At 39.1% G+C, this 25,895-nt stretch overlaps 1 protein-coding gene across 1 annotated transcript; it reads left to right on the top strand.

The window, feature by feature from the left end:
- The first annotated feature begins 4,910 nt into the window (after nt 1-4,910).
- Nucleotides 4,911-14,080, top strand: GTSF1 (gametocyte specific factor 1). The gene is made up of 6 exons (XM_040233976.1): nt 4,911-4,926; nt 9,694-9,794; nt 11,574-11,700; nt 12,140-12,223; nt 12,684-12,747; nt 13,978-14,080. The coding sequence occupies exons 1-6, from the start codon at nt 4,911-4,913 to the stop codon at nt 14,078-14,080; spliced, it is 495 nt and encodes a 164-aa protein (XP_040089910.1).
- Nucleotides 14,081-25,895: the final 11,815 nt, after the last annotated feature.

The following is a 25,895-nucleotide window of genomic DNA, read 5'->3' as shown; positions in this document are numbered from 1 at the left end:
TAATTTAGTGTTAAATGCAAGCATATTCAGAGATACAACCAGCATGGATCAGATTCAGTTTAGGGTATTAATCCCAGCTAGCCCTCAGAATGACCCTGTGTAAGTGCCTTGGGCTCGCTCTCTTTTTTTTTTCTCTTCCTTTTCAAATATATTCAACCTGGCTGGAAAATCCGTCTGAAAGAAAACTCAGCAGGGATCTCAGATAAAGCAGGAACTTTCTGGGTTGGAAAGAAATGAAAAAAAGCATTTAAGAAGAGAAAGACCTGTGGTGCATTTTTATTTTAATATCTCCACCTCTGAAAGACATGTTTGGTTCTTTAGTTTGTTTAAAAGTTGGTGGGCTCATTCACTGGTGCTAAATGGAACAGCTTTATCAGCTGAGGATCCTGTCACCTTGACAAGGTATTACTGAATGCAATGAAGTCTGACTTAGGATTCTGGTTTGGTACCCACTCCTCGTCCTCTCAAGCTCTTAGCTCTTCCTTCTCCAGAAATTTCAACCTGCAGGTATCTGAATGAAAAGAACAGATGGGTCACAGTAACAGGGTCAACAATTTCACCAGATTACTGAAGTTTAAACCCTGAAAAATCACATTTCACTTTAAATCACACTGGCCCTGCTAATTCTGCATGAATGATTTGGTAAATCCAGAGGCTTAGGATTTTGTAGATTATTTAAGATATACCTAACAATCTGAAACTGACTTGCAAAACAACAGCTTTTCTAAAATTGTTTGTGCTGAACTTGTAATGAAGCTTTCATGCTCAGCAATCATCTTTCAAGAAGCACTTTAACAGCTTGCCCCCTCCTCCACAGAAATCATCCAGGCCACCCAGGTGAAAGAATAGCTTTTGTAAATTCAAAACAATGCCTACCTCAGTGGTTCTCAATCCTGACTGCACATTAGAATCATCCGGGTAGCTTTTAAAACTAACCCTTTCTAATTAATTGGCCTGGGAAGGGGACGTGACATGATATGTTTTAAATCTCTTCAAATGGTCCTGAAGTGCAGACACAATTAAGAAGTCTTGGGCCCTGCTTCCACCAATACTTTTTATTTTTAGGGTCTTAACATGAACCAAAGGCTGTGAAGCATACTCTCTTCAGCTCAAGGAATGATAATTTAAAAAATTTAAAAAACAGGACTTCCCTGGAGGTCCAGTGGTTACGACTTCCAACTTCAAATGCATGGGGCATAGGACCTATCCCTATCAGGGAACTAAGATACCACAAAGCAAGCAGCATGGCCAAAAATAAAAATCCGATAATGTTTACATATTATTCATGTAAAAACGTCCCATGACCCTTTTCGCTAAAGCCACATTTAGTTCATGCTGTTAGAATAAGTTCTCCTAAATAACATTTAGACTACATAAACCACTGAAATGGTCTAAAACCCCCAATATTTCAACACCCACACTGACTATCCACTCTGCCTCCTACTCTGAACAATACAAAAATTTGTCGTATCACGCCTTTTACTTCTTGCTTTTAAAAAAATATTATTAGATCTACCTGTAGTATCAATCCTTCCCTTTTTGTCTACAAATGCCACAAGTCCTTTTTCTCAAACAAAGTTCTCCCCAGGTCACTTTGGGCCCCAGTGTTTTTCCTCTAAAGAATTTACATTCTCGACCACTTTCTTAGCATCTGTTGTACTGCCATTTAATCTTTTATCCACTCTGGGGCCTGTTTTCCTAGCAACTTGAACACAAGAACCACCAATTACACTTTTTTTTTTCTTCTTCTTCTTGGTATCTGTTTCCAGAACAAAGGCTCACAATATACGTTTCATTTTCTACTATCAATTTATAACTTTCGGGCTCTTTCTACCCCAGCTCTCTCCTCAAAAATCTCCTTTAGTGGAGATGACTAGGGTATACATCCTACTGAACATTCTCCGATAAACCATTATCGACTTTTGAACTTTGAAACTCTACCTACAAGGCATGCTAAACAAAAACTAGATTCCTGTCCTTAGTGGCTTGTTTTGGGGGGAACTAGTAGGTGGGAGGAGGTGACCTCTTCTGTTCATCTTTTTCAATTTTCCTCTTCCCTCCCCTCAAAAATCTAAATTATCTTTCTCTTGCAGCCATGAAATTAAAAGACACTTACTCCTTGGAAGAAAAGTTACGATCAACCTAGATAGCATATTCAAAAGCAGAGACACTACTTTGCCAACAAAGGTCCATCTAGTCAAGGCTATGGTTTTTCCAGCGGTCACGAATAGATGTGAGAATTGGACTGTGAAGAGAGCTGAGCGCCGAAGAATTGATGCTTTTGAACTGTGGTGTCAGAGAAGACTCTTGAGAGTTCCTTGGATTGCAAGGAGACCCAACCAGTCCATTCTAAAGGAGATCAGCCCTGGGTGTTCACTGGAAGGACTGATGCTGAAGCTGAAACTCCAATACTTTGGCCACCTCATGTGAGGAGTTGACTCATTGGAAAAGAATCTGATGCTGGGAGGGATTGGGAGCAGGAGGAGAAGGGGATGACAGAGGATGAGATGGCTGGATGGCATCACGGACTTGATGGACGTGAGTTTGGGTGAACTCCGGGAGTTGGTGATGGACAGGGAGGCCTGGCGTGCTGCGATTCATGGGGTCGCAAAGAGTTGGACACGACTGAGTGACTGAACTGAACTGAACTGGACAACTTGCACTAACATGGCTTCCTTCTCACCAGTATCAGTTGACCTCTAAGGTGTCCCATCCCCTCCTCGAGCGCTATGTCTCAGTGCTCATTCTAGTTTCTAAGATGGCCCCCACAGAGATCGGGAAGGCAGTGCGAGTTCCACCCACGCAAAGCCTCGGTCATTCCAAGTGCCGGAGGACCACTCCCGAGCGGAGGATGGGCGGAAGCCAAGAAGGGAGGGCCGAGAAGGCAGTCATCGGAGCGCCGGCACCACCACTCTCCCCGACGCCCAGCCCTGCGTCACAGGAAGTGGGGGCCCCACCCCTAACGTCAGAGGCCGGAAGGGAGCGTTGCTGGGGCACGGGTGTGAGCGAAGACGACCGTGGGGAGACGAGAACGTGTCTCCGCCGAGGTAGGAAAGACGCCCAGGTTCTGGTTTGGGGACCTCCAAAAATCTCACCATTAGTGAACCGGGATACTTTCACCTTCTAGTATATTCCCTTTTCTGCCCGCCTTGTGGGTCCTCAGCAAAGGTGTTCAGGCAACCAGTGGGTCTGCCACTGCTTCGTCCCCGTCGAGGGCCTCCCTAGCTCCTTAATCTTAGTTTTTTAAGCTAAGCACCTTCCCCACCATCTCCTGTTTAGTTCCATTGTTTAAATGGACTCTTGACTTTTGTTTAAAGGAGGGGAAATGTTGGTTTTACTGAGACCCCAGCTCCGTTAAGTGTAATCCGTTGCTTCAGGCCACAACCAGCTCCCAAGCTTGACTGCTGAGTGCCCGTTTCACCGCCATCTAGTACTAGGGAAAACGTGAAAAGTTGATAACAGTTTGATAGCGATAGGGTACTTACATGGACAAGGCTGAATGATGAGGCTGTAGTTTCCAGTGCCCTTAATCTACTGTAATTTAGTCTTTTTGCCCCCAGAGGATAGGGGGGCTTCCTGCAAGTTGCTGAATCTGGCACTGATAGTGCCTTTAAATGGCTTAAAATCAAGGAACATAGTGTTTGGCTCTTTGAATTCTCTTTTTATTTTTGTTGAAAAAGTATAGAGTGACTGTGTATAACATATCAAAGGGAAGGTCAAAATTTCTTAACCCAGACATGAAAATTATTTTTTCATGGCAGTTTCACCAGTGATTGTCATTTACAAATAGGCTCTGCAGCAAATTACTAAACAAGTTCCAGCTGATCACTTGTATTTCCTATCATAGGTTCCAAGACTGCTTATGTCATAGAATGGGGGGAAGGGGTGTGGAACTGTATGAGGAGAGCTGGCTCTAGGGACAATAACTGTAAATCTAGCCAGTTTTAAGTTTACTATGGGGATGGTTTTATATAAATTTAGTCTGTTTTGTAATGATAAGTTTGTTTAATCACAGAGCTCAATAGGGGAGAGTCAGGTGGAAGAGGATTCAAACTAAAAATTGTCTTTTAATCTTCCAAATTTCTGTTACAGACTTATTCTTTTATGATTCTGTCAACTATAAAATGGACAGTTCTTGAGTACTAACATTCAGAAATGTTTCCTCAGTGCACAGAGGGAATGAGGATTACCTGGGGAAATTTAACTAACCAAGTCTGTCTGGTTTAGCGTGGAGGTGGGGGAGGTAATAAAGCATCACTGGGAAAAGTGTGATACTTCCTAATCATGTTTAAGAAAAATCATAGAAATAGTAAACTGGAGTGTCTCTGGGCATACTGAATGGATTGACTGTACAGTGTGACATAGGCTTCCAGCGTTCCCAAGCCCCCAGGGGCAGGGGGAAGCCAGACTGGCAGCCCGATCATCCTGTATTTTTGAGGACTTGAGAACTTTAAAATAGTACCCTATTCCTTTGTTTATCCTGCAGTTTAAATAACATTCTTGTGGGCTTGACTTGCCCCTTCTGATGTTAAATAACATCAAACCCTAAAGGATGGTAAACAGTGGCAAGGTGTTGTAATGGCCCTTAAAATTGACTGACATCCTCTCGCCTGAATACAGCTTAAGTAGTGGTCATGTTTGGTTTTTCCTAACTGTGAGCCCTAGAATTTATTCTAAGAGTGTGAGTTAGGCAATGATAAAATGGTTCAAAGTAGTAAAGAATGCCTTAAAGAGGAGAAACTAATAGGAAGAGGGAGGTGCTATAAGGGTTTTTTATATTAAACATGGGTGACTTAAGTTCTAGTTTGATTCCACTTCTTAGGGCTTCTTTTGATACATTTTATTTCTGATTTCCTGATCCAAATTTTTCTTTCCCCCAGCACTTTGGATTTGGCTTCTTAATTCCCAACATGGAAGAAACTTACAGTAAGTACTTCTTGTTGCTTTCAGAAAATAAGTTACTTATATGTAGTTTTCTCTCTACTTTCGATGTGTTGAGAAAGATTCACTTTCTCACTAAACTGCTGGAAGAAAAAGTGAGACTGCTTTAGTAATGCAGAGAAATGTCCAAATTTGAAATAGGACCCTGGAAATTAAAAAGTATGAAAAGTCATCAAGCTTTGGGAAAGCTGCAGTTGGGACACCTGTGTTAAACTATATTTTTATTTATTAAGTGAAGAATTTTCATTCTTTAGAACTTCAGTTTCTCCTGTTAGTGACACAGGGATGGTAACCCCTGGTTTCTATTTTGTGGGATAATATGGTATACCTCATGTTGATGTGCATTGAGTTTTTAGGATTAAAGAAATCCTAGGGAGGATTCTTATTTCTCTAGTGATCCAGGAATCTCAATGGCCCAGAGAATCAAATGGGAGCCGGAGAGCTAGGATCATACAAGGGTAGAACAAGAGAGGCCTGAAAAACCATTTCATTCGGCACTAGAATTTTACAGCTGAGAAAACAGAGCCTAGGTTAACTGATTTACCCCATGGTTACATTGTTGGAGACAGAGTCAGGACCAGAGTCTTGTATGTTGTTTATATGTCGTGCCCTACTTGATACCACTAGGCACTATGGTTTCTAGACCCTAACCAAGTTTGAGGAACATCTGAGTGGATGAAACTTGTCAACAAGGCTGCCTTTGTTTCCTACTTTGCTATCTTGTTCAGAATCTCTTAAGTTCTAACTGAAAGATATTTTAGTTCCATTCTGCCTTCAAGGAAGAGTCCAATAGAACCTTTATCACCAACAGGTAGAAACTCCATGGAAACAGTATTAAATATTTACTATACCATGCAGAAGAATCACCTGGGATACTTGTTAAGACACAGGTTTCTGGAGCCCTCCCCCCAAATTTTTGATTCAGAAGGTCTGGGACTCAAGAATTTGCATTTCTAACATGCTGCCAGGTGGTAATGCTAATCTGAGGCCCATACTTTGAGAATAATGGATCTACAAGTCTGATTCTCCTTGATCTTCCTTAGGGCTCCCTCTTTTACTTCCTTAATTTTTCCGAAAATATGTTAATTAAAATCTGAGATTTCCGTGTGAGATAGATACAAGAGATTTATCTTTATTCTTGGAAGCTTACTACTCTATTAAATTAGAAAGCATCATCTCCTTTTATGTCTCTTATTCTTTACTTTTTCCAGTGGTGATTTTTTTCTTAGAAAAATATCACTTGGTTTTTGTAATGATTGCTACATAGCACAGACTTTTTTAATCAGTAGATGTTTGTTAAAGAAGAAAATGATTGATTTTGCTGTTTATTTAAAATTTTTAAGTTTGTGATTAAGTAAATTTAATAAAATATATTGGCTTGTAAAGAATCAACTCCTTTAAGCATAGCTTTTTTTTCTGTATATCTGTGTCTTGGTAAAGTTTCATTGTTTTAAGATTTAAAAAAAAAAAGAACCTGGCATTATGTTAGAAATGCATAATATCAGGCCTTATCTCAAACATGCTGAATCAGAATCTACAGTCCTCAAGTGATTTAACACCAGGAATCAAGTTAAAATGAGAAATACTGTTTAGGATGTACTTGACCTTTTCCCCTAACTGATCTAAAACTCTATAATCTGACAGATTCCTGAAGCTCTCCAGCTTCTGTCTTCAGGCAGTACCTCTTAGCTGCTGATACTCTTGTCAGGTCCGGTTCCTCATTTCTGTGAAGTTTCCTCCATTTCTCACCATGGGTTCTGGGTCCTATCCAAGTGTGAGGAATATCTGAGTCTGTGCTTTTGGAGGAAGCTTGTCCATGAGGCCTACTTTGTTTTCCAAATTAAGTTATATTCCCAAAAAGTCACTCAAGATTTTTGCTGATCTCTAACAATCTAGAGAGGTGGGATGGGGTAGGAGGTGAGAGGGAGGGGAACATATGTATACCTATGGCTGATTCATGTTGATGTATGGCAGAGACCAACAATATTATAAAGCAATTATCTAATTAAAAAGAAATTAAAAATTTTTTTAATGTTAAAAAACAGGTAAACCAATTTAAGGGACATTCTAAAAAATTTTTTTGCTGAGGAGTTCAATAGTATTTGTTACAACTTTAAATTCATATAATACTTTGTGCAGTACTCTTAGGTATCTGCCAAAGAAAAATACTCGTACAGTGCACAGATACGTATATATTAGATTGCTAGCCACAGCATTTATATAATAGTAAAAACTAGAAACAACGTAAATGTATCAGTAAGGGAACTGATTAAGAATCTGTGCTACATCCATATACAGCAGGGAAATGTTTCTTACATTTCACTGATACAGAAGGAGCTGTTAAGTTTGTTTGTTTGTTTGTTTTAAAGAAAAGCAAATACAATAGTTACAGGAAATCTTGTCACATGCTACACTATGGATAAACTTTGAGGACATTTTGGTAATTTAAATAAATTAATCACCAAAAAACCACATGCCATATGATTTCACTTATATGAAATACCTAGAATAGTCAAACTCATAGAAACAAAAAGTAGAATAATGGCTGCCAGAGGTTTCAGGGAGGAGGCAATGGGAGTTTTTAATGGATATAGAGTTTGTTTTGCAAGGTGAAAATTTCTGGAGATTGTCTAGATTCACAACAATGTGAATATACTTAACACCAATAAACTATACACTTTCAAATAGTTAAGGTGATGTATTTTATGTTATATTATTACCATTAAAATTTTTAAATTAAACGTAAAATTGAAAAATGTTTAATCTTTAAATAAAAGACCCATTTAGAGCAGACCTAAGTTGCTGCTAAGTCGCTTCAGTCGTGTCCGACTCTGTGTGACCCCATAGACGGCAGCCCACTAGGCTCCTCTGTCCCTGGGATTCTCCAGGCAAGAACACTGGAGTGGGTTGCCATTTCCTTCTCCAGTGCATGAAAGTGAAAAGTGAAAGTGAAGTCAGTCAGTCGTGCCTGACTCTTATCGTCCCCATGGACTGCAGCCCACCAGGCTCCTCCGCCCGTGGGATTTTCCAGGCAAGAGTACTGGAGTGGGTTGCCATTGCCTTCTCTGAGACCTAAGTTATCAGAGACCAAAAAGTAAAGCGTTTTAGTGGGAAGCTATCATTACTAACTGATGTATGCCACTGTATGGGCAGTAAAATGTGTATGAATCATAAAGTATGTCCAGTCTGTCAGCTACTGACATGGCCTATCATTTGCTTGTGATGAAATGGATTAAATGTAGGGAAACTAACAAGAATTTCATCTGTATACTCTTCCTGTGTATCCTGAAGCTTCAGAAATGTGAAAGATCACTGCTCAGGATGAGCCTGGCTGGCATAATAAGCCTGCTTGTCCTTTAAGACGTTTTGTTCCTGTTCATTCTGTCCTTCAAGTCACCTTTCTGGCTCATTTGCATCACGATCGTGGCTAGCAATTTACCCCATGTTTACCACTCTCGGGGACACTGTTTCAGTTCCCCTGGCTTCTGAGTTGCATAGCAGTCTCTTGGTTTATAAGCTTCTTATCAAATGTGAATTGTTTATGTTATTTCACTTTTATTATTGCCTTCAGTGGTGGCAACAGCTTTTTATTAGATTGCCTCTTGTCCTCATAATATATTCAAAATGTATTTAACTGTTTAACTTCTCTTCTTTAACCAGGATTCTTAAAATATAGGGCTCAGCCTGGACATTTTGCAGAACCTAAGAGTAGTTTTACATGTTATGAGAAACTTCGCTAGTGTCTATCAAACTGTTGAAATGGAGCTTGAAAATATAGTCTTCTAAGGGTACTTTTAAATTGCACAATATAGGTTAGGGGTTGGCTTTCTCACAGTAGCCCCATATATCTGCAGTTGTCTCAAACTTAGGAGGCTCTGTTTTTGCAGATTATTCTTTCTACTTTTTTTTTTTAATTCTTTCTACTTTTTTTTTTTTTAATTCTTTCTACTTTTTATCTGGCCAATTTCATGATCATCAGATTAAAGAATTCTCTGGGGTTTTTTTTCTCATTATGTTCCAAAATATGAAATTTTGGAACCTTTACCAAAGGTATTGGTCTCTTTTGAGAGGTAACTAGATTCACTGACTAGAAACTATTTCGAGAAGTACATTAAATCAGGCAGACAAAAAAATAAATCTGTGAACAAATATTTCCTAAGCTTCCATAGAACATATAACTGATATAGAGCAGTGCTTACCAACTTTTTGCATGTCATGGCAAACTAATAAATAGGGATGCTGGTGTAGGGGGTTAACTACCCTCAGCTTGCCCTAAGACTAGTTGGGGACTAGGGGGCACATGTGCAGTGGACTCCCACATCAGTATATCAATACATTGTCCGTTCCAACCTTCAGTATACTGCCTGGGAAGTTTTGGTTGAACTAGCTAGAGAAAAGAATGACCCTGAATTAGCACTTTCAGAAAAGGAAAAGACGTATCATTTAATTTTTTGTTATAATAAGGATTACCAACAATAAAAACAACAGTATTTTTTATGTACAACCAAATGTGAACTTTGACCCCCCCCCATGAATGCTGGTTTTGCTGGACTTAATGAAGATTCAATAACACAGTTTTATCTTACATTTTCAGGTGTTTTTAGTCACCCTTTAAAAAAAATCTTTCAAGTTGTTGTTAGGCTGTCTTGTTCAGTTCTTACAGATGCTGTTGAAAAATCCATGTGCCAAGGATGCTGAAATGTTGCAAGGGCCTGTTAAGCTGTATACTTACCCTGTTTTTCTGTCTTTCAGTCGATACTCTGGACCCTGAAAAGCTGTTACAATGCCCCTATGATAAAAACCACCAGATCAGGGCCTGCAGGTTTCCTTATCATCTTATCAAGTGCAGAAAGGTACGATATTATTTTCTCAATTTGCCCGGTGGTGGCCTCCTGAGTAGTTGTTTTAAAAAGCCAAATTTTATAAATATCAAATAATTTTAGCATATATGTTTTAATTAAATGCCAGAATTGCTTTGGGTTAAATGCCAACATTTATAGAAAAGAATTTCTTTATTTCTTGGGTATGTAAGTTTTTTCTCATTTTGGTTTTTCCCTCAACTTACACAGCAGCCTTAGACAGTTTCTCTCTAGTCTTCTCACCCTCTGTGAAACAGAGGAAACACTAACTTTTACTAGTGATAAGAAATCATTCTTGCCTTGTAAATTTGATGTACTTATTGTCCTGATAAGGATTGAGTACTGTAATACACTTATTTCTGATTTTGTTTGTTTGTTTGTTTAGAAATGTTAAAGAAATTGAACAGCTAGAGGTTAACCCAAGAAAAGATTATTCATAAAAATAACTATTTCTCTGAGTTTCAACAGTAAGCATCTTTGAGGGGAGGGTGGGGGGAAAGACAGCTCAAAGAGTTTTTTCCCTCTGGTCACCTTTTGTAGATTTAGTTGATGTAAGCTAATTTAATGCTGATGTATTAATTGAGACAGTTGAAAGGGTGGTTAGAATAGAAATGTCAGATACAGAGGCCAAAGTTCTGCCAGGATTTATGCTTGGAAAACAATTTAGGTATTTAATCCAAACCTGCATACAGTTCACATATGCATTAACATTCTTCAAAGGATGTTTCTCTCACAGTCGTGGAAACATGATTATAATGCCATTGTTGATTATTTCTCAGCTCCTTTCAGTCTCTAGAGCAAGAAGTCCTTAAGGTTGAACCTAGACATTACAGACAAGCAGATACCACCACAGCTTCTTCCTCTAGGCTCTCAGACATGTCCCAAGGAGAAAAGTTGGGAAAGGGAGCCAAGTGGTAAAAAGACATCGTCATAACTCCCCTCTCCTAATGCTCTTAATCTTCAGCCACAAAACCTTTGCATTAGAATGCCCACTATCCCTTTAAAAAATCATGGAGATAGCTGCCATCACAATTTTCTCCATCTTCTATTTTTTTGCACCCTTCTCCCCACTTTACATTATTTTTACTTTTTTGAGTATCATTTGTGATATATCTTTTGCTTCTCCTAATTTCTTAGTTGCTGGTAAACTTAACATAGGATTTGGGTTATATTAAACACTTTGTTTTGTTTTCTTGTTTTGTATTAAAATAAGGAACTTGGTCAACAGAGTTCTCTATTAACTGGACTTTTCCTTAGTGAAATAACTGAAATAAAGGACAAATTGTTCAGAGCCTCATTTCAGGCATCGTTACTTTAAATAAGTGTTCCTGTGTTAATCTGAAAAATCATTGGCTTTGGCTCTTCTGCAGCTCCCTTTCCACAGCTATTTTCCTGCACTCTTGTACTGCAGGAGCAGCGGTGCTACTGCAATGCAGACAAAGTGTGTTTTAGTGTTGCTGTTCATCCTGAATATCAGCTTTCAAAGACATCCAGAGAGCTGTGCCATTACAGGCTGTGCCACCGGACTCGCATGACCCTGAGAAATAAACAGGGAGAAGATATGATTCAAATACCCAATCCTAAATTCACTGTTTACTTCCTTATAAACCAGTTTAACCCCAGTATCTGTGTTGTCAGTCTTTATAATCATAACAAAGAAGTAATGTCTCTGTGATCTGTATAGGTGATAAATAACTCTCAATGTTCTGCTGAGTGTACCTATCACAGTTCCACCACAAGGTTATTGACAAACCCCTTTAATTTTTTTCACAGAATCATCCTGATGTCGCAAACAAACTGGCGACTTGTCCCTTCAATGCTCGCCATCAGGTTCCTCGGGCTGAAATCAGTCATCATATCTCAAGCTGTGATGACAAAAGCTGTATTGAGCAGGATGTAGGTAAGACTGACTAGCTGAGATGTTTCAGTACTGGAGGTTAGCGCCCTCAAATTTATATGACGCTACATTATCACCTTGATTTTTGGCTTTCATCATTTCAGAAAAACAATACTTTTCTGCCTTTGAGATTTTTAATCTTAGCAGTAAAAGATTGTCAGGTTATGTGTGCCAGACTTCTTTCTCTTCTAAACAATCTGATTCATTTTACTAATAATTCGTTTAAAAATAAAAATTATTTTATTACCATAAATACAGCAAACATTTTTGTTTCTGCTTCTCTTTCTTATCTTCTCTTGGAAAGGAGATAAGACCTGTTTAGCGTTCATCCTATCCATTTTTCAGAAACAAAGACCCTGCAACCTTTTAAGCCACTGACTCCTTTAAACATAATAACTTGGCAGTGTCCCCTTCTTAAGTCAGAATCTCTGTTGTCTTGCAGTCAACCAAACCAGGAGCCTTGGACAGGAGACTCTGGCTGAGAGCACATGGCAGTGCCCTCCTTGCGATGAAGACTGGGACAAAGGTGAAGGGCCTCTACGTCTCCTTCTCCACGGTGTCAAAATCCGGAGTCATTTGCTTTAGACAGAAGGAATGTTTTCCTTTTTTATGAACATACCATGTTGTTCAGAATGCCGTATTATTCTTATTGAGCCCCAGTACAGACACATTTGTATCTCTGTGCAGACACGTGGAATAGCCTTTCCCACTTGATTGGAAAAGAAACACTACTTTACATATGTTTTTTTCATAAATTGTGTTATACCATCTGTGTTTGGTTGTTACTAGGCACGTTTATTATTATTTATGTCACTTGTGTTTATATCCTTCAGTTAAATTCTTGCTACTGTGTCTCTTAGGGTACTTGACCAGTTTTTACTTGCTTCTCTGAACTTGTTTATTATTTCTCATCTCACAAATTCAACTAGTATGAATTGGTGTTTTACCTAGTAGCACCACAAACTGTGTTTTGTTTCCTTTGGCAGATTTGTGGGAACAGACCAGCACCCCATTTGTCTGGGGCACAGCCAACTACTGTGGCAACAATAGGTAAATGAAAAGATCTCATTCCCACCACTTCCTCCCAGAATCAAAGTGCTCTGTTACCAACCGAAGGCTCCAGAGCATGTATTGACCTCTTTCCTCAATGATGTTACTTGGTGGTAATTTGTCTAGATATAGTGTTGGTGGGTTTTTTCTATTTATTCCTTGAGTCATAAAAAGGTCACATGCTTTGCATTAATTCCTGTGGGAACACAAAAATACTAGCTTGTAGTCTAGCACAGGAGACAGTGGCGCCAGCCATTCTTATGTCTTAAGCTAGAGTTTTTGCTAAGTTCATGTTATTTTAATGCTTTGAAAAACTTATGTAGCTGTACTATATGTGTTATTTTTGCTCTGGATAACTAGTGTCTAAGGAAAAAGTAATCTTAAAAGTTCCTGACTTGAGATTGGACAATCCATAATACCAGTTAGATAGGGAAAAAACTCATCTCTCCTTCCCCACTGATTTTGTATCTAATTTAAATCTCTAAGATTTTTTGTTACCACTTGATCTTCAAACCTTCTAAGATCATGTTCCGAATTCCCTGGCAGTCCAGTAGTTAGAACATCACACTTTCACTGCCAAGGATGCAGGTTCCATCCCTGGCTGGGGAACTAAGATCCCATAAGCCATACAGTGTGGCCAACAAGAAAAAATCATATTTCAAACCTAAATGAGAGCATTTCCAAATTAGAAAATGAAAGTATTAGATAGTAGACTTTATTTTTTCCTCAAATAGAATACTTAACCAATTTTTATTTTTTGGCTCCTATAGTCAGTTATTATAAGTGTACAGTTATTTGTAGTTTATGTATGCACTGAGATAGAAAAACTTAAAGATGAATTCCATTGGTACAATTTTAATTTTATCTCAATTCTGTGAGATTTGTTGCCTTTAGTTTGGTTGTCTTGGCATTTTTTATCTCTTATGTATATTGAGTGAGTTGATGAGCCTGTCATACAATTGAACAGTAGATGGCATTGCTGTTTATCTCAATTTCTAGAAAATGAAAATGGTTAAACCCATCTTAATGCCTGTACAGAACAGTGAGCTTTCCAGAGAAGTGGTAATCATTCTGATTGCAAGAATGTTTTGATGGAAATGTGTTTACATTTCAGAATGTAGGTGGTTGTTTTTCCCCAAATTACAAAAAACACATTTTGATTGTCTTATGTGTGCCTGCCTAAAGAATGCAAATATGCCAGCATACTCAAATTCATCTCTCTTTTTGCAGCCCTGCAAGCAACATAGTTATGGAACATAAGAGTAACCTGGCTTCAGGCATGCGTGTTCCCAAGTCTCTGCCATATGTTCTCCCATGGAAAAACAGTAAGTGAAATAGTGGCAAAATGCTTTTGCTCTGTGTTGTGGTAAATAAATACAGTTGGTCTTAATTATTTCAGGACATGTTCAGTCTGAATACCAAATACCTTGCACCCATATGACCCTGAGAGTGAGTTCCTCCTCAAATTTTGCATCTTAAGCACGTCACTCACTTCACCCTATTCCTAACCCTGGTTAGTAACAGGCAAGTATAAGATCACAGAAGCCTAAAGAATATTTTCAAGACAGGGTGATGGAGAAAGAAAGGGCAACCCACTCCAGTATTCTTGCCTGGGAAATCCCATGAACAGAGGAGCCTGGGGTCACAAAGAGTCAGACACATCTTAGCAACTGAGCACGCATGCATACTAGTTGAGCTTCCCAATAGAAAGCTCTATGCTGTGTGCTCTCATCAGTATTCTTATCTGCTCTTCAAAACTATAAACAAGAAACGTTTTAGTAATTAAAAATTTTTAATTATAAAATACATACTAATAGCACAAAAAATTGTTTGCTTTGATGGTAGTTGGCAGATCTGGACCCTGAATGAGTCTCTTAACTGCCAAGACCAGAATTATCCCCTTATTTCCTTTTCCTGTCTTTTTAGTTCTCTTTGTTTCCTGCCCACTCCCACCTCTCTCATGCCATTTCTCTACCCCCATCTCAAGCCTTTGGTTTCAGCTATGAATAAATGCCTACTTCAATTGTGAATTACTGATGGCTTAAAAAATTGCATTTTTGCAAATAAAACTCAAACCGAGAAAGGAAAAAAATGATGACCAAAAAAGGGTGACCACTGACGGTCGGATTCCATGGATAAGTTTGGGACCAATAAAAAGACTATCTATTTTAGCTAGGAGGAAATCATCCCTGATTTTTAAAGCATAATATCAATAGGGAATTGGGATTAGAAATTGGATTGCAAGGGCCTGAAAGGTAATGGGTAGAGACAAAATGAAAGTAATGTTATCAGAACCAGCATAAGAATGGTATTCAGATGTCTTCCCAAGGCTTCGGAGACAATGCTGAGTAAACAGGTCTGAAATTCATGTCATACCACCCTAGTAAAGAAATTCCCATATATTGGTACCTCCAACATATTGTCATTTTTATTTAATATAAACTTCCTTTTCCTGATGTTGCCCCCAAATTCAGATTTCCTTGATTTCAGTCTTTGTTGTTGTTTGAGCTAATTTTTAGGTGGCTACAGGATCCCCTTTAAAACATTCCCCTTTGGATAGTTGCATTTCCCCCAACATGAGATTACCTAGTCATATGCCATAAGGCTTGATAGGTGGAAGACTATTTTCTTTTTCCATGGTGAATAGAGTCCAGTCACTAATTTTAAATTCTGCTTTATTATATAATTCCATATACTCCAGGAATAAATCATTTGTGTTTAGTAAGACTAGGGGGCGTGGAGTGAATTTCAATTGACATGGTGTATTTATTTTGAAATATTTCTACTCCATAGATGGAAATGCACAGTAACTGAATATTTCATCAAGTAAGTGTTTCAGTTTTATTTCACCGTTTTTCAGATGGTAGCAAGATTTAACTGGACATAAAGCAATTTGGGTCCAATTTTCTTTCAGATTATGGTACCAAATTAAAGCTCTGTGTGTGCCTTTCGTTTTTTAAGTATATAGCCTCTGTTATGGCTTTACATGCTAATGAATAAACATTTACTAGTTAAATTAGAATTCTGTTACATGCCAAGTTGCTCTCCCTAATGTTAGTGCACATTGCCTTTTCCTTTTTTTTTTAATCAAAGTTGCATTCTAGATCTATCATGCCTTTTTAATGGACTGAGATTAATCAGACAGCTGTGCTTCACTGCTTTGCAGTTCTTTCCCTGTGCAGTACAACTTAATACTCATCAAAAAATTCATACTTTTTAACTAGCATTTTAAAGTTTTGGGTCTCCAAAAGTCTGTAGATCTTACTGCACTGTAGATCTTATCTGAATATTTGATTTAGCAGAACCTCACAAAATCTATATAAAGAGACCAAAATCTTTTAGTTTTCACAGATGAAGCCCTTCTTTGAGATCACCCTATGTACCCACAGCAGAGCCAGGTCTGATGCTTCAGATGGCTGCCTTGGCTGAGGTTGACCAGCCACATGGCTTCTGGCAAAATATTGTTGGGCCAGGAATGGGATGATAATCCCCACTGTCTTGAGATGGTAGGCTTTCAGTGAATATTTATGAATGAATGAGTAATTGGCTTGTTGCCTTGTAGTCCATTCACTTTTTCTGAACAGTGAAGCAGATGGATCGTCTGCGGGCTAGGGTTTGTTTTGTACCAAAACTGATGTTTCTTCTGGTGAGAAACAAAAGATATTCTAAAAGCAAACACCCCTTAGCTGAGAACAATAATATTTATCAGTTGCTTCTAGGGACGGGCCATTTTTCTTGGTAGGTTCTGACATCAAATTATTAAATATATCTGGAAGCCAGAAAATTGGATTTGGTCCCAGAAGGGAAAGAGACAACTGCACTGGAGTGCGTCAGAAAAGCACACAGAGACCTGGGTAAATGGAGAACTTTGAATCCTTCTCTGGCACACTGCTTAAAATGTTTGGTATTCATCCAGTATGGATAGCTACCTATCCAATGGCTACTCTGCGGTGAAAGCCTAGGAGAAATTTCTGTCACTTAAGACTAAATACTTTCTTGCTTTGGAAAATTGATAAACTCATTAACACTGATAACTTTTTTGTACGTGTTACCACAGAGGAATAAGGGGGGACATTTAGGTAAGAATCCTTAAATAGCCACAGATCTTCTTATCCTCTTAGTTAAAAATAAAGCATCATTTTTTGAACACCTGTTGTTGCAGAATTCTCTTCTTACACACACACACACGCGTGTGCGGAAGGCATGACTTACTCCCTTAAGGAACCTAAAGAGTAAGCAGAAAATTTTTTTTATTGCACATACATGAAAACGGTTTGTTCACCTTGCACTTAAATTCTTTATCCCATTTATGTTTTTATCAACAATATTTTACCAGATAAGTGCCTCAGAAGCAGGTAATACCATGTTCATTTTTGTTCCCCTAATATGCATTGTGGGCTTCCCTGATAGCTCAGCTGGTCCTGGGTTGGGAAGATCCCCTGGAGAAGGGAACAGCTACCCACTGCAATATTCTGGCCTGGAGAATTCCATGGACTATATAGTTGGTGGGTTCGCAAAGAGTCAGGCAGACCTGAGTGACTTTACTTTCAATGTGCATCGTAACAGCTCAAAATATATTATTAAATTAATGAGTAGATAGAGTATATGAAAAGAGAAAAAAATAATTGGAATTAGTCCAGAATTGTCTGAAGAAGTCAGTTGCCTGGATGGTCAATTCTGATTTTCTCTTCACCCATGATAACTATTGATACAAGGACTGTATATTGATCTCTGTACAGAATGTTTTTAAATCAATTAACAAGTTTCTTTGTGATTAGTGATACTAAAGAGCTAAGGGTCAGAAGGTACTTGGTGTTCTGCCCTTGACAACAACAGATTCTTCCAGCAGACCAAGAGACTTTAATTGGGCTATAGTTTTGTGGCCTGTTGTCAGATGTAGTTGGTGCTTTTGTCATTGAAAGGAACTAAGAACTCTAATTTTTTTCTTGTTTCCTCACAGATGCCAGACCCTGGAATACTCTTCTTCCTGCTACAGTGGGTTCTTCATTTTTTTTCTCCTAATCTAATTATAGAAAGATAAACTGTCTGTGACTTTCAAACTGACAAGTACCTTTTTTTTCCCTCCCCCCTTTGAGTCCTTACTCATTTGATGCAAGAAAAAACCCTCATGCTGAGAAGAAATGTTTCAAGTAAACCATCATTGTAGATAGTTTGATAATTTGGTTAAGTGCCTGCAGCCGCAAGATCAGAATTCATATCCCATTCCTCATTAATGAAATAGATCCTCTAAAGTTACCTTAAAGGATCCAAGCAGGCAAGAAATTTGAATTGGAAAAAGTAACTGTGTTTGTGTCCTCTGACTCACAGGAACCAAATTCCTTCTGGCATTTATAAGAATGGACCTTTTCTGATGAGTGCATCTGTTTACTCAGTCTTTGATGTTGATAGCATTTATATATAGAAATATACCCCATTCTTATTTAGAATCCTTAGGACATCTTGTTCCCTAAACTTTTCTAACTTAGGATAGGTTTCTTTTCTCTTTCCCACATTCCAGCTAGAAATTGTATTAGTTGTCAAGGTAGGTGTAGATTATGTAGGAGTGAAGATTAGAATGAAGAGGAGGAACCAATGTACATGTGGAGAAGAGATAGGCTTTCCACCTGTGTGTGAAATTTGATTAAGCTCAAAGTTGAAATGTGTGAAGGCCCTGGGACATGTGTGTAAAAAGTTAGATTTCTGAAATACCCAAGGCTCTGGCTACCCTAGCATCTTGTTGGCCCTCAAAAGGAGACTTCATAATCTCCCAGACTAGTTCTTTATTTGGTTGCTTGTTTGCAGATTTGGTGTGGTTTGAGTTTAAAACTGTCTGGCATGGGAAGGGATTTGCGATCTGGTATAGATAGGGACTCAGAGGAAGCATACTGACAAGTAATTCCAAAAGTGATCTCTTGAGCATTGTTTGTAGGGGAAATGGGCTCGTATGGAATGCTTCTTCCACAAGTTTCATGCCAAACAGGATTCTCTCCTAACGAAGCAAAGCTATCTGTTTATTTAGTTCCAGCTTCTATAGACAGATTCAAGATAAGCCCTAATACAGTAGTATTTCTGCTTCTGCTTCTACTGGTGTAAATAAGTGAATAAGTAAACTGTTTCTTCTGGAGAGGGTGGTGTGGTATTGAGGAGGAGGAAAAATCACCCATTATGCCCCTAATTCTGGTCACTTAATGTTGGTCAGTCAGCAGCTCACAACAGTTTAACTTTATTTAAAAATAGTTTTAACTGGAAAATACAAAACCCTTTTGATTTCATTTATTTGGGTGATGACAACCCAAACTGTCTATACTACACTTGAAACCTAGAACTCCTACCAAGTTTAGGAAAAACAGAAGTATGAGTCTATTGCAAAGAATTAGCTACTTGAGTATAACTCAAAGAAGGGATTAAATAGAAAAGAGTTACTTTGTGCTTTTTAAATATCTAGAGAGGCAAATTAGGCTAGCATCTATCATTCATGAAAAACCTTATGTTGTTATTTTAGAAGGACATCTCTTTGCTCACCAGTTCTAGAACTTAACCAGCAATACATCTGACCTGTCAAAGTGTGAATAACACTCCCTATAGGTGAATGCCTGCCTATATTAATTTTGTTAGCTCACAAAATAAACCACCCCATTGTCTCTTTAGTAAACTAATGATTAAAGCAGCCAGTTTGCTTAGGATTTTTGGGGGGCCTAGGATACACTAGTTTGAATTTAGTTTGCTGGAGATTTTGGACATTCCCAAAAACTAAAGAAGTGCCTTGAATTCTACTACTACTGTCAGAAGTTGGGAGGTGAAGCTTACTTATTTTTGAGACCTTTTTCAGAGGCTACCTTCTGTTTGGAATATGAACAGTGGAAAGTAAACAGTTGAATATTGTGTCCTAATTTCAGTGAAGGTCAAGTGTTATGGTTAAAGGTTAAATGTAGACATGTTTCAGAAGTTTATCTTAGCCTTTGAGTTCTGCATTTTGATCTTACCCAGGAAGAAGAACATTTGCTTTCGGGAAGGTTGCCTTTCTCTGTGGGTATTCTAGAAGTGCCACTGTGATTTGCGAATGTTCTTACCAGGAATAAACAAATGTAGGTAGTAAATGATGCTTAGCTCTCCCAATAGCTGTACTTGAAGTAAACGAGAGTATTCGGATTCAATTTCAAATAGCGCACTGCAGTACCCTTCATTGGTGAGACAGAACAGTAGCTGCTTGTGTTAGTCTCTTACACCTATCCTGGCATTCCGAGAGTCCTTTATTGTACTTCTCACAATTCATATTACACTCCAAGGTAGACAGAAACTAAAAGGATGATATTATACTTCTTATTACCATTTTTAAAGAGGCAGGTTATAAAAATCAAGGTGATTTGTATACTATGTTTTAAATGATTGAAGCAGGACTGTCCTTGGGGAGAAGATACCTCTTAGCAAATACATTTTCTTATGCCAGTTCAATGGGTAGAATAAGGAAAATGACTTAAATTCCATGAGAAAATTACTATAGTGACTGCTCATTCTTTTGACCACTGTCTTCCTGGTACTGTTCAGGTTCAGAACATACTCACATCCTACTTTATAGGTGTGGCCTCTTCATAAGCCACTGAAAACACATTAATCTGTTACCTTGTACCAGCAGTCTCAGCTGACTTTTATTCCAGCCATACCGAAGTCTGAAAAACACAGACCTGTGTATGGGGTGTGGGGGTGAGTATTTATTTGCCCTCGACACAGCAGTTCCACTGCCTGGTCCAGTTTACTTAACTCTGATCAACGTGGTAACTGCTATAACAAATATAAAATCTCAGGTTGTTTATAGCCAGGAAGACCAGCACCCTAGGCTGGACAGTAACCCTGGAGAAAAGCCATATGGTCAGCTTGCCTTCGTGTTTACCTTATTTAAAGGCGGTTTTTTGTGAAACACATAGTGTGAGCACTTCTGATGAACATCAAAAATACGTTCAATTGTTTTACTTTCATCTTACATATACACATACATATGGAAGAAATAAATCTATGTTGTGTTAAAAACTATTTCATATGAACCCAACCATGCCTCTTAATTTTTATTAAAATACTTATCATTGAAATAAAGTATACTTTCCCAGCTCATCTGTTTCTGTCCTGTTTTCCTCAGGCTTGAGTTTCAGGATTTCATCGGACAGGGTTAGGGCCTTAAATTATTTAGCTCCTTGTGTTGGTTTTCTCTAGAGTAGAACTTTATAGCAGAGGTGCAAACTGAAAGTGATGGAAAGTCTTGATCTTTAGATGTTTCATTGAGATATCCTTTTGTCGAATTGGAAATTTCAACAGAAGAGTCAGTGTTTTAGCTTTATAAAGCCTTGAAAAACAAACATTGATACGATTCTACTAGGTGTGTACGTTTGATATCCACCTATCATACCTCATATACTCAGAGCTGGAGGGGAGTTCAGAGAGCACTGATCCAAATCTTCATCTGGCCTATAAAGAAATAGGCCCTGTACCAGTGTGTAACAGGACATATTTTTTTAGGAAAAAGAAGGATAAACACAAAACCCAAGATAGTTGTTATCTCCAGGGGAGAAGTCAGAAGGATAAGATCAGGAAAAAACACAGTAGTAGTCAGTTTAATTGGGTTTTGGGTTTCCCAGTGTTAACTATGCTTTATACGTGTGTATTAAACAATGTAATTTTAAAACATCTAAGAATAATTGCTAAAATCATTGCAGAAGGCTTACTGTAAGCAAGCCACTGTTCTTACTTAACATTTTGAGTATTTTTAACCAACGGTAGGGGAGATAAAGGCCCTGAAAATTTTCTGTTTGCCTAGAATACCAAGTTTGTTAATAGTGTGCCATGACCATAACCTGGGACTTCTGATTCCTAAGGAGTTACTGCTTTGGGCTTCTATAGCCGTTATGTTTCTCTACATGTTGGTTCTGCACTCAGCCTCTTACTCTCTCAGGCCACGTGTTTCCTCCTCAACTTGTTTCCATGTCTACAAGCTTGGACTGCGTGGTTAGTCACTTCAGTGGGCTAAGTCAACACCCTGAGTTCCCTTGACCCTGTTGTTTTTCTGCTGTCTCTGCTTCACCAGTTGTCAAATCAAGCGAAACGTACCATCTCTTACTCTATTCCCTCTGGGTTATCAAGCATAGTGATAGGAAATCACATAATATACCAACTGACTCCACTGCAGATGTATGATTTTTTAACTCAAGCACTCATTCCTATTTGGCTTTTTTCAGCTTTACCTGGTAACTATTGTATTCTTTTTATTGTTCTCAACTTTATAGTCCCTACTTCGCACCCTTACTCTCAACAGATGGTTTTGCCTCTTTTCTTCGTAGAGAAAATACTGGTCATCAGACTTAAACTTTCTCTTTTTCCCACCCCTAGATTTGAATGCTTGTGACATCCATTTTCTCCTTTTATCTCAGAGGCACACTTCATCTCTAAAACTAACCTCATCCCTGTAAGATAGCCCTGCTGTTGTTGCATAACAGATTCTCCCGTAGCACCGTGGATTAGAGCACATGCATGCTAAGTTACTTCAGTCGTGTCCGACTCGGTGCAACCCTAAGGGCTGCAGCCCACCAGGCTCCTCTGTCCATGGGATTCTCCAGGCAAGAATACTGGAGTGGGTTGCTGTGCACTCCTCCAGGGGAGCTTCCCTAGATTTAAACAAGTTTCTAAGGGTGAGGACTTCACAAGTGGCTTAGCTGGGTAATCCTGGCTTGGGATCTCTCTTGTGGTTGCAGTCAAGATGTCAGGCAGGGCTACAGGTTTCTGAAGACTTGAAGTGAGGCTGGAGGATTTACTTCTAATGTGGCTCACTCACATATTTGGCAAGTCTGTATTGGTTGTTGGCAGAAGGCCTCAGTTCCTCCACAGAGGGCACTCTCCATAGCGTGTTTGAGTGCCCTCACAACATGTCAGGTGCCTTCCCCCAGAGTGAGTGAGTTAAGAACAAGGAGGAAGCTATAAATTCTTTAATGACCTAACTTTAGAAGTCACACTCCATCATTTCCACAGCATGCTTTTGGTTAGGCTGGTGAGCCCTTTTCATTGTAGGAGAAGTCGAAGGAGCATGAGTACGAGGAGGCAAGAATTATTGGGGCTCTCGAAGGATGGCTTTCCCACCTAACTTTTTCTGTCTTCCAATATCTTCCGTAAGTTATTCCCTCTTTTCTCTCAATTCTATTTCTTTCTCTTTGTATGTTATATTTTTCAGTAATAAGTAAGTTGTCTTTAACTCTTTAAGCTACAAAATGGTACCGTTACATTCATTAAAAAACAAAAAAAAACACATACCCTCTCCACCATATTAATCAGGTTCAGTTGCAGAAAACATCCATTTGAGCCAGTCTAAGCAGGGAAGGATTTGTCACAGGGCATTAAATGGATCACAGAATTGTTAAGAAGACTGAAGAAATTAACTCTAAACTGGACTTCCAGAAATAACAGCCAAAGACTGCTCCAGAAGGTGCTGCTTCTACTACAATAAGGAAGCTGCCTGTTCAAGAAGCACACTACCTCTGCCACTGTCAGCATCCCCAGATGGATGCCCTGCACCGTCTCTCAATCCTTGCTGGCTTCAGAAACGTAATACATCTGATTGGCAGATCTGAAATAGTATCTGAACTCTAGCTACAAGGGATTGTGGGCAATGTAGTCCAGATTTCCAGTACCATACACTAGAAGAGTAGCATGTTGAGCAAATCAACATGTAGAAACCTCCCCACTGCCTCTCTAATGTTTGCTTGCTTCTTCCCTTCAGTGCTAGATTTATTGAAAAAGTCTATACTTGGTCTGAAGTTCCCACTTAATCCATTGCACTCTGCCCACTCTGTTCTGTCTCCACTCAACCTACTAATTTGCATGACCAGTGGTCTATTTTAGTCCTACTCCTTTGAACATTCAAGGAGAAGCAAGTTGTTGCTTGTGACGCTTGTGGTAAGAGCCATATCAGTGTTATGCACAAAAGAATTACTTAAGGCCACTTTCTTTGGAACAGGCCTTGGACTTGGAGGCACTTAGAGCCTTGAGCTTCAGCTACTATCTGGACTTGCTGTTCCTCATATGTAATCTAAGTTAATGATGTTACTGTTTGTCTAGTCTTTTCAGAATTCTTCATTCAGTTAATCACCAAATTCTGGAACTTTGGTACCAAAGAAGCCGCCTGAAGCCAACCAGTTCTTTGTATCTCTACTGTCACTGCCTTATTTCAGAGCATCATCCCCGCTTAGACTGTTAGAGCAACCTCCTACGTAGTCTTGTAGCCACTCAGTTCTTCCTATCTTCCACCTGCCTTCAAGATATTTAGTAATCTGTTTCCAGTTTACCTAATAATAATAGCAAAGGCTTTTTGAGCACTTGGTCTGTGCCAAGCACTGTACAAAACACTTCATATGCATTATCACATTCAGTTCCCCTATGAAATAGATATTTTAGGTCCCTACTTGGTAGATAAGGAAAGTGAGACTATACAAAATTTGTATATAGACTACAAGATTTGGGGAGAAGGCAATGGCAACCCACTCCAGTGCTCTTGCCTGGAAAATTCCATGGACGGAGGAGCCTGGTGGGCCTCAGTCCATGGGGTCGCACGGAGTCGGACACGACTGAAGCGACTTAGCAGCAGCAGCAGCATACAAGATTTGACCAGAATTACTTAGTTTCTACATGGAGGAACTGGAATTGCAGTCAGGTCTGCTCCCCTGCAAAGGCAGTATTTCTTATTCCCACCACATTTCACAATTGCTCCAGCCTCATCTCTCCTGACTCTGTTAATAGTCTGGCCATAGTGAACACCCCATCTCTCTAACACACTGTGCTCTTTAATGACCACACCTTGGTACATCTTGCTTCCTGAAATGTACTTGTTCCCTCACCTTCCCAATGATTCTCCATTTAGCATATTCCACCTTCAAGTTCCAACTCAAATATTATTTATTTGGGTAACCTCTAGGCTCTCTGACCTAGGCTTCTGTTGTTCTCTGTTAGTACTAATTTTGAGTTGCATTATGATTAACTTCTAAATGCCCACATCAGCCAGTTTAGGGAAAAAAACCACTCAATTCCCTGGCAGTCCAGTGGTTAAGACTGAGCTTCCACTGCAGGGGGCACATGTTCAATCCCTGGTTGGGCTAAGGTCTAAGACCGTGGTACAGCCAAAAAAAACGCTCTCAACATCTCGGTATTTTGAGCAGAAATGTAAGACAGTTATGGTGTGCTTACCAAATCCTTTGAATAGCTGGAGAAGCAGGCTGTAACGGGGACCTCTAGGAATGACTCCCAGAACACTACCAGACTAACACCAACAGAACTACAGCCTTGATGGCCAGGGGAATACTGAGCGTGAGAACACAGCACCATAGTACCACCCAGGGATCCGGAAGCTGCTGACAAACAGGACAAATGACCCCACAACATGTATCGTATCAGATTTTTTGCAGAGCTCCTGACCAACATAAACACCCAAATGCATGGTCAGCAGAGGGAGGAAGAAGGAAACTGGATAATCAGAACCTGGAGCGTTGAGGGTTTGCTCTAGGGTGTGTTGGGGTTTTTGAATGTTTGCTTTCATAAAATAAGATTGAGGTAAGCCCTTTTTTGTTTTTTTAAAGGAAATAATTATTTTCAAAGTTCACAGGAAAAGATACCATATGCCAAACTCTCACCCTCCAAAAAAAAAAGCCAAGATTTCTGTTGCTACTGTACTTGAGTGAGGGGGTTGGGGGAGTTGGGGGCCAGGCACAAACCTCTTGAATAAAGTAGTTATGAAAGGAGTTAGAGAGAATGTTGAACTAGGAGTCCACACAGACTTATCTTGAATCTAAGACCAGCCCTTTGACCTTAAAACGGCATTTAAACTCTGTGCTTCATTCCTCTCTTCTCTGACCTCCAAGATTCAATCCAACCCTAATTTTTGATTTGTTAGTTATTCAATTGAAAAAACATTTTTAAAGTAAAGAGGAAGAAGATTATGCAACCATCTCTAGGGATTTCTTTATTTTTGATCATTCTGTAAAATTTCCCTGTTAACCTTAAAACATTCTTTGAGGCTATCCAGATGTGAGGAGAGAAGCAGTGGGGAAAAAAGAACCTAGAAAGTAGAAGGGATTTTGCCTTCACCATATTGAATCAAATACAGCCTTTTAAAACACACA

The sequence above is a fragment of the Oryx dammah genome, unplaced genomic scaffold (genome assembly GCF_014754425.2).
Source record: "Oryx dammah isolate SB20612 unplaced genomic scaffold, SCBI_Odam_1.1 HiC_scaffold_29, whole genome shotgun sequence".
Classification (NCBI taxonomy): Eukaryota; Metazoa; Chordata; class Mammalia; order Artiodactyla; family Bovidae; genus Oryx; species Oryx dammah.
This window is presented reverse-complemented; position numbering and strand designations above follow the sequence as displayed.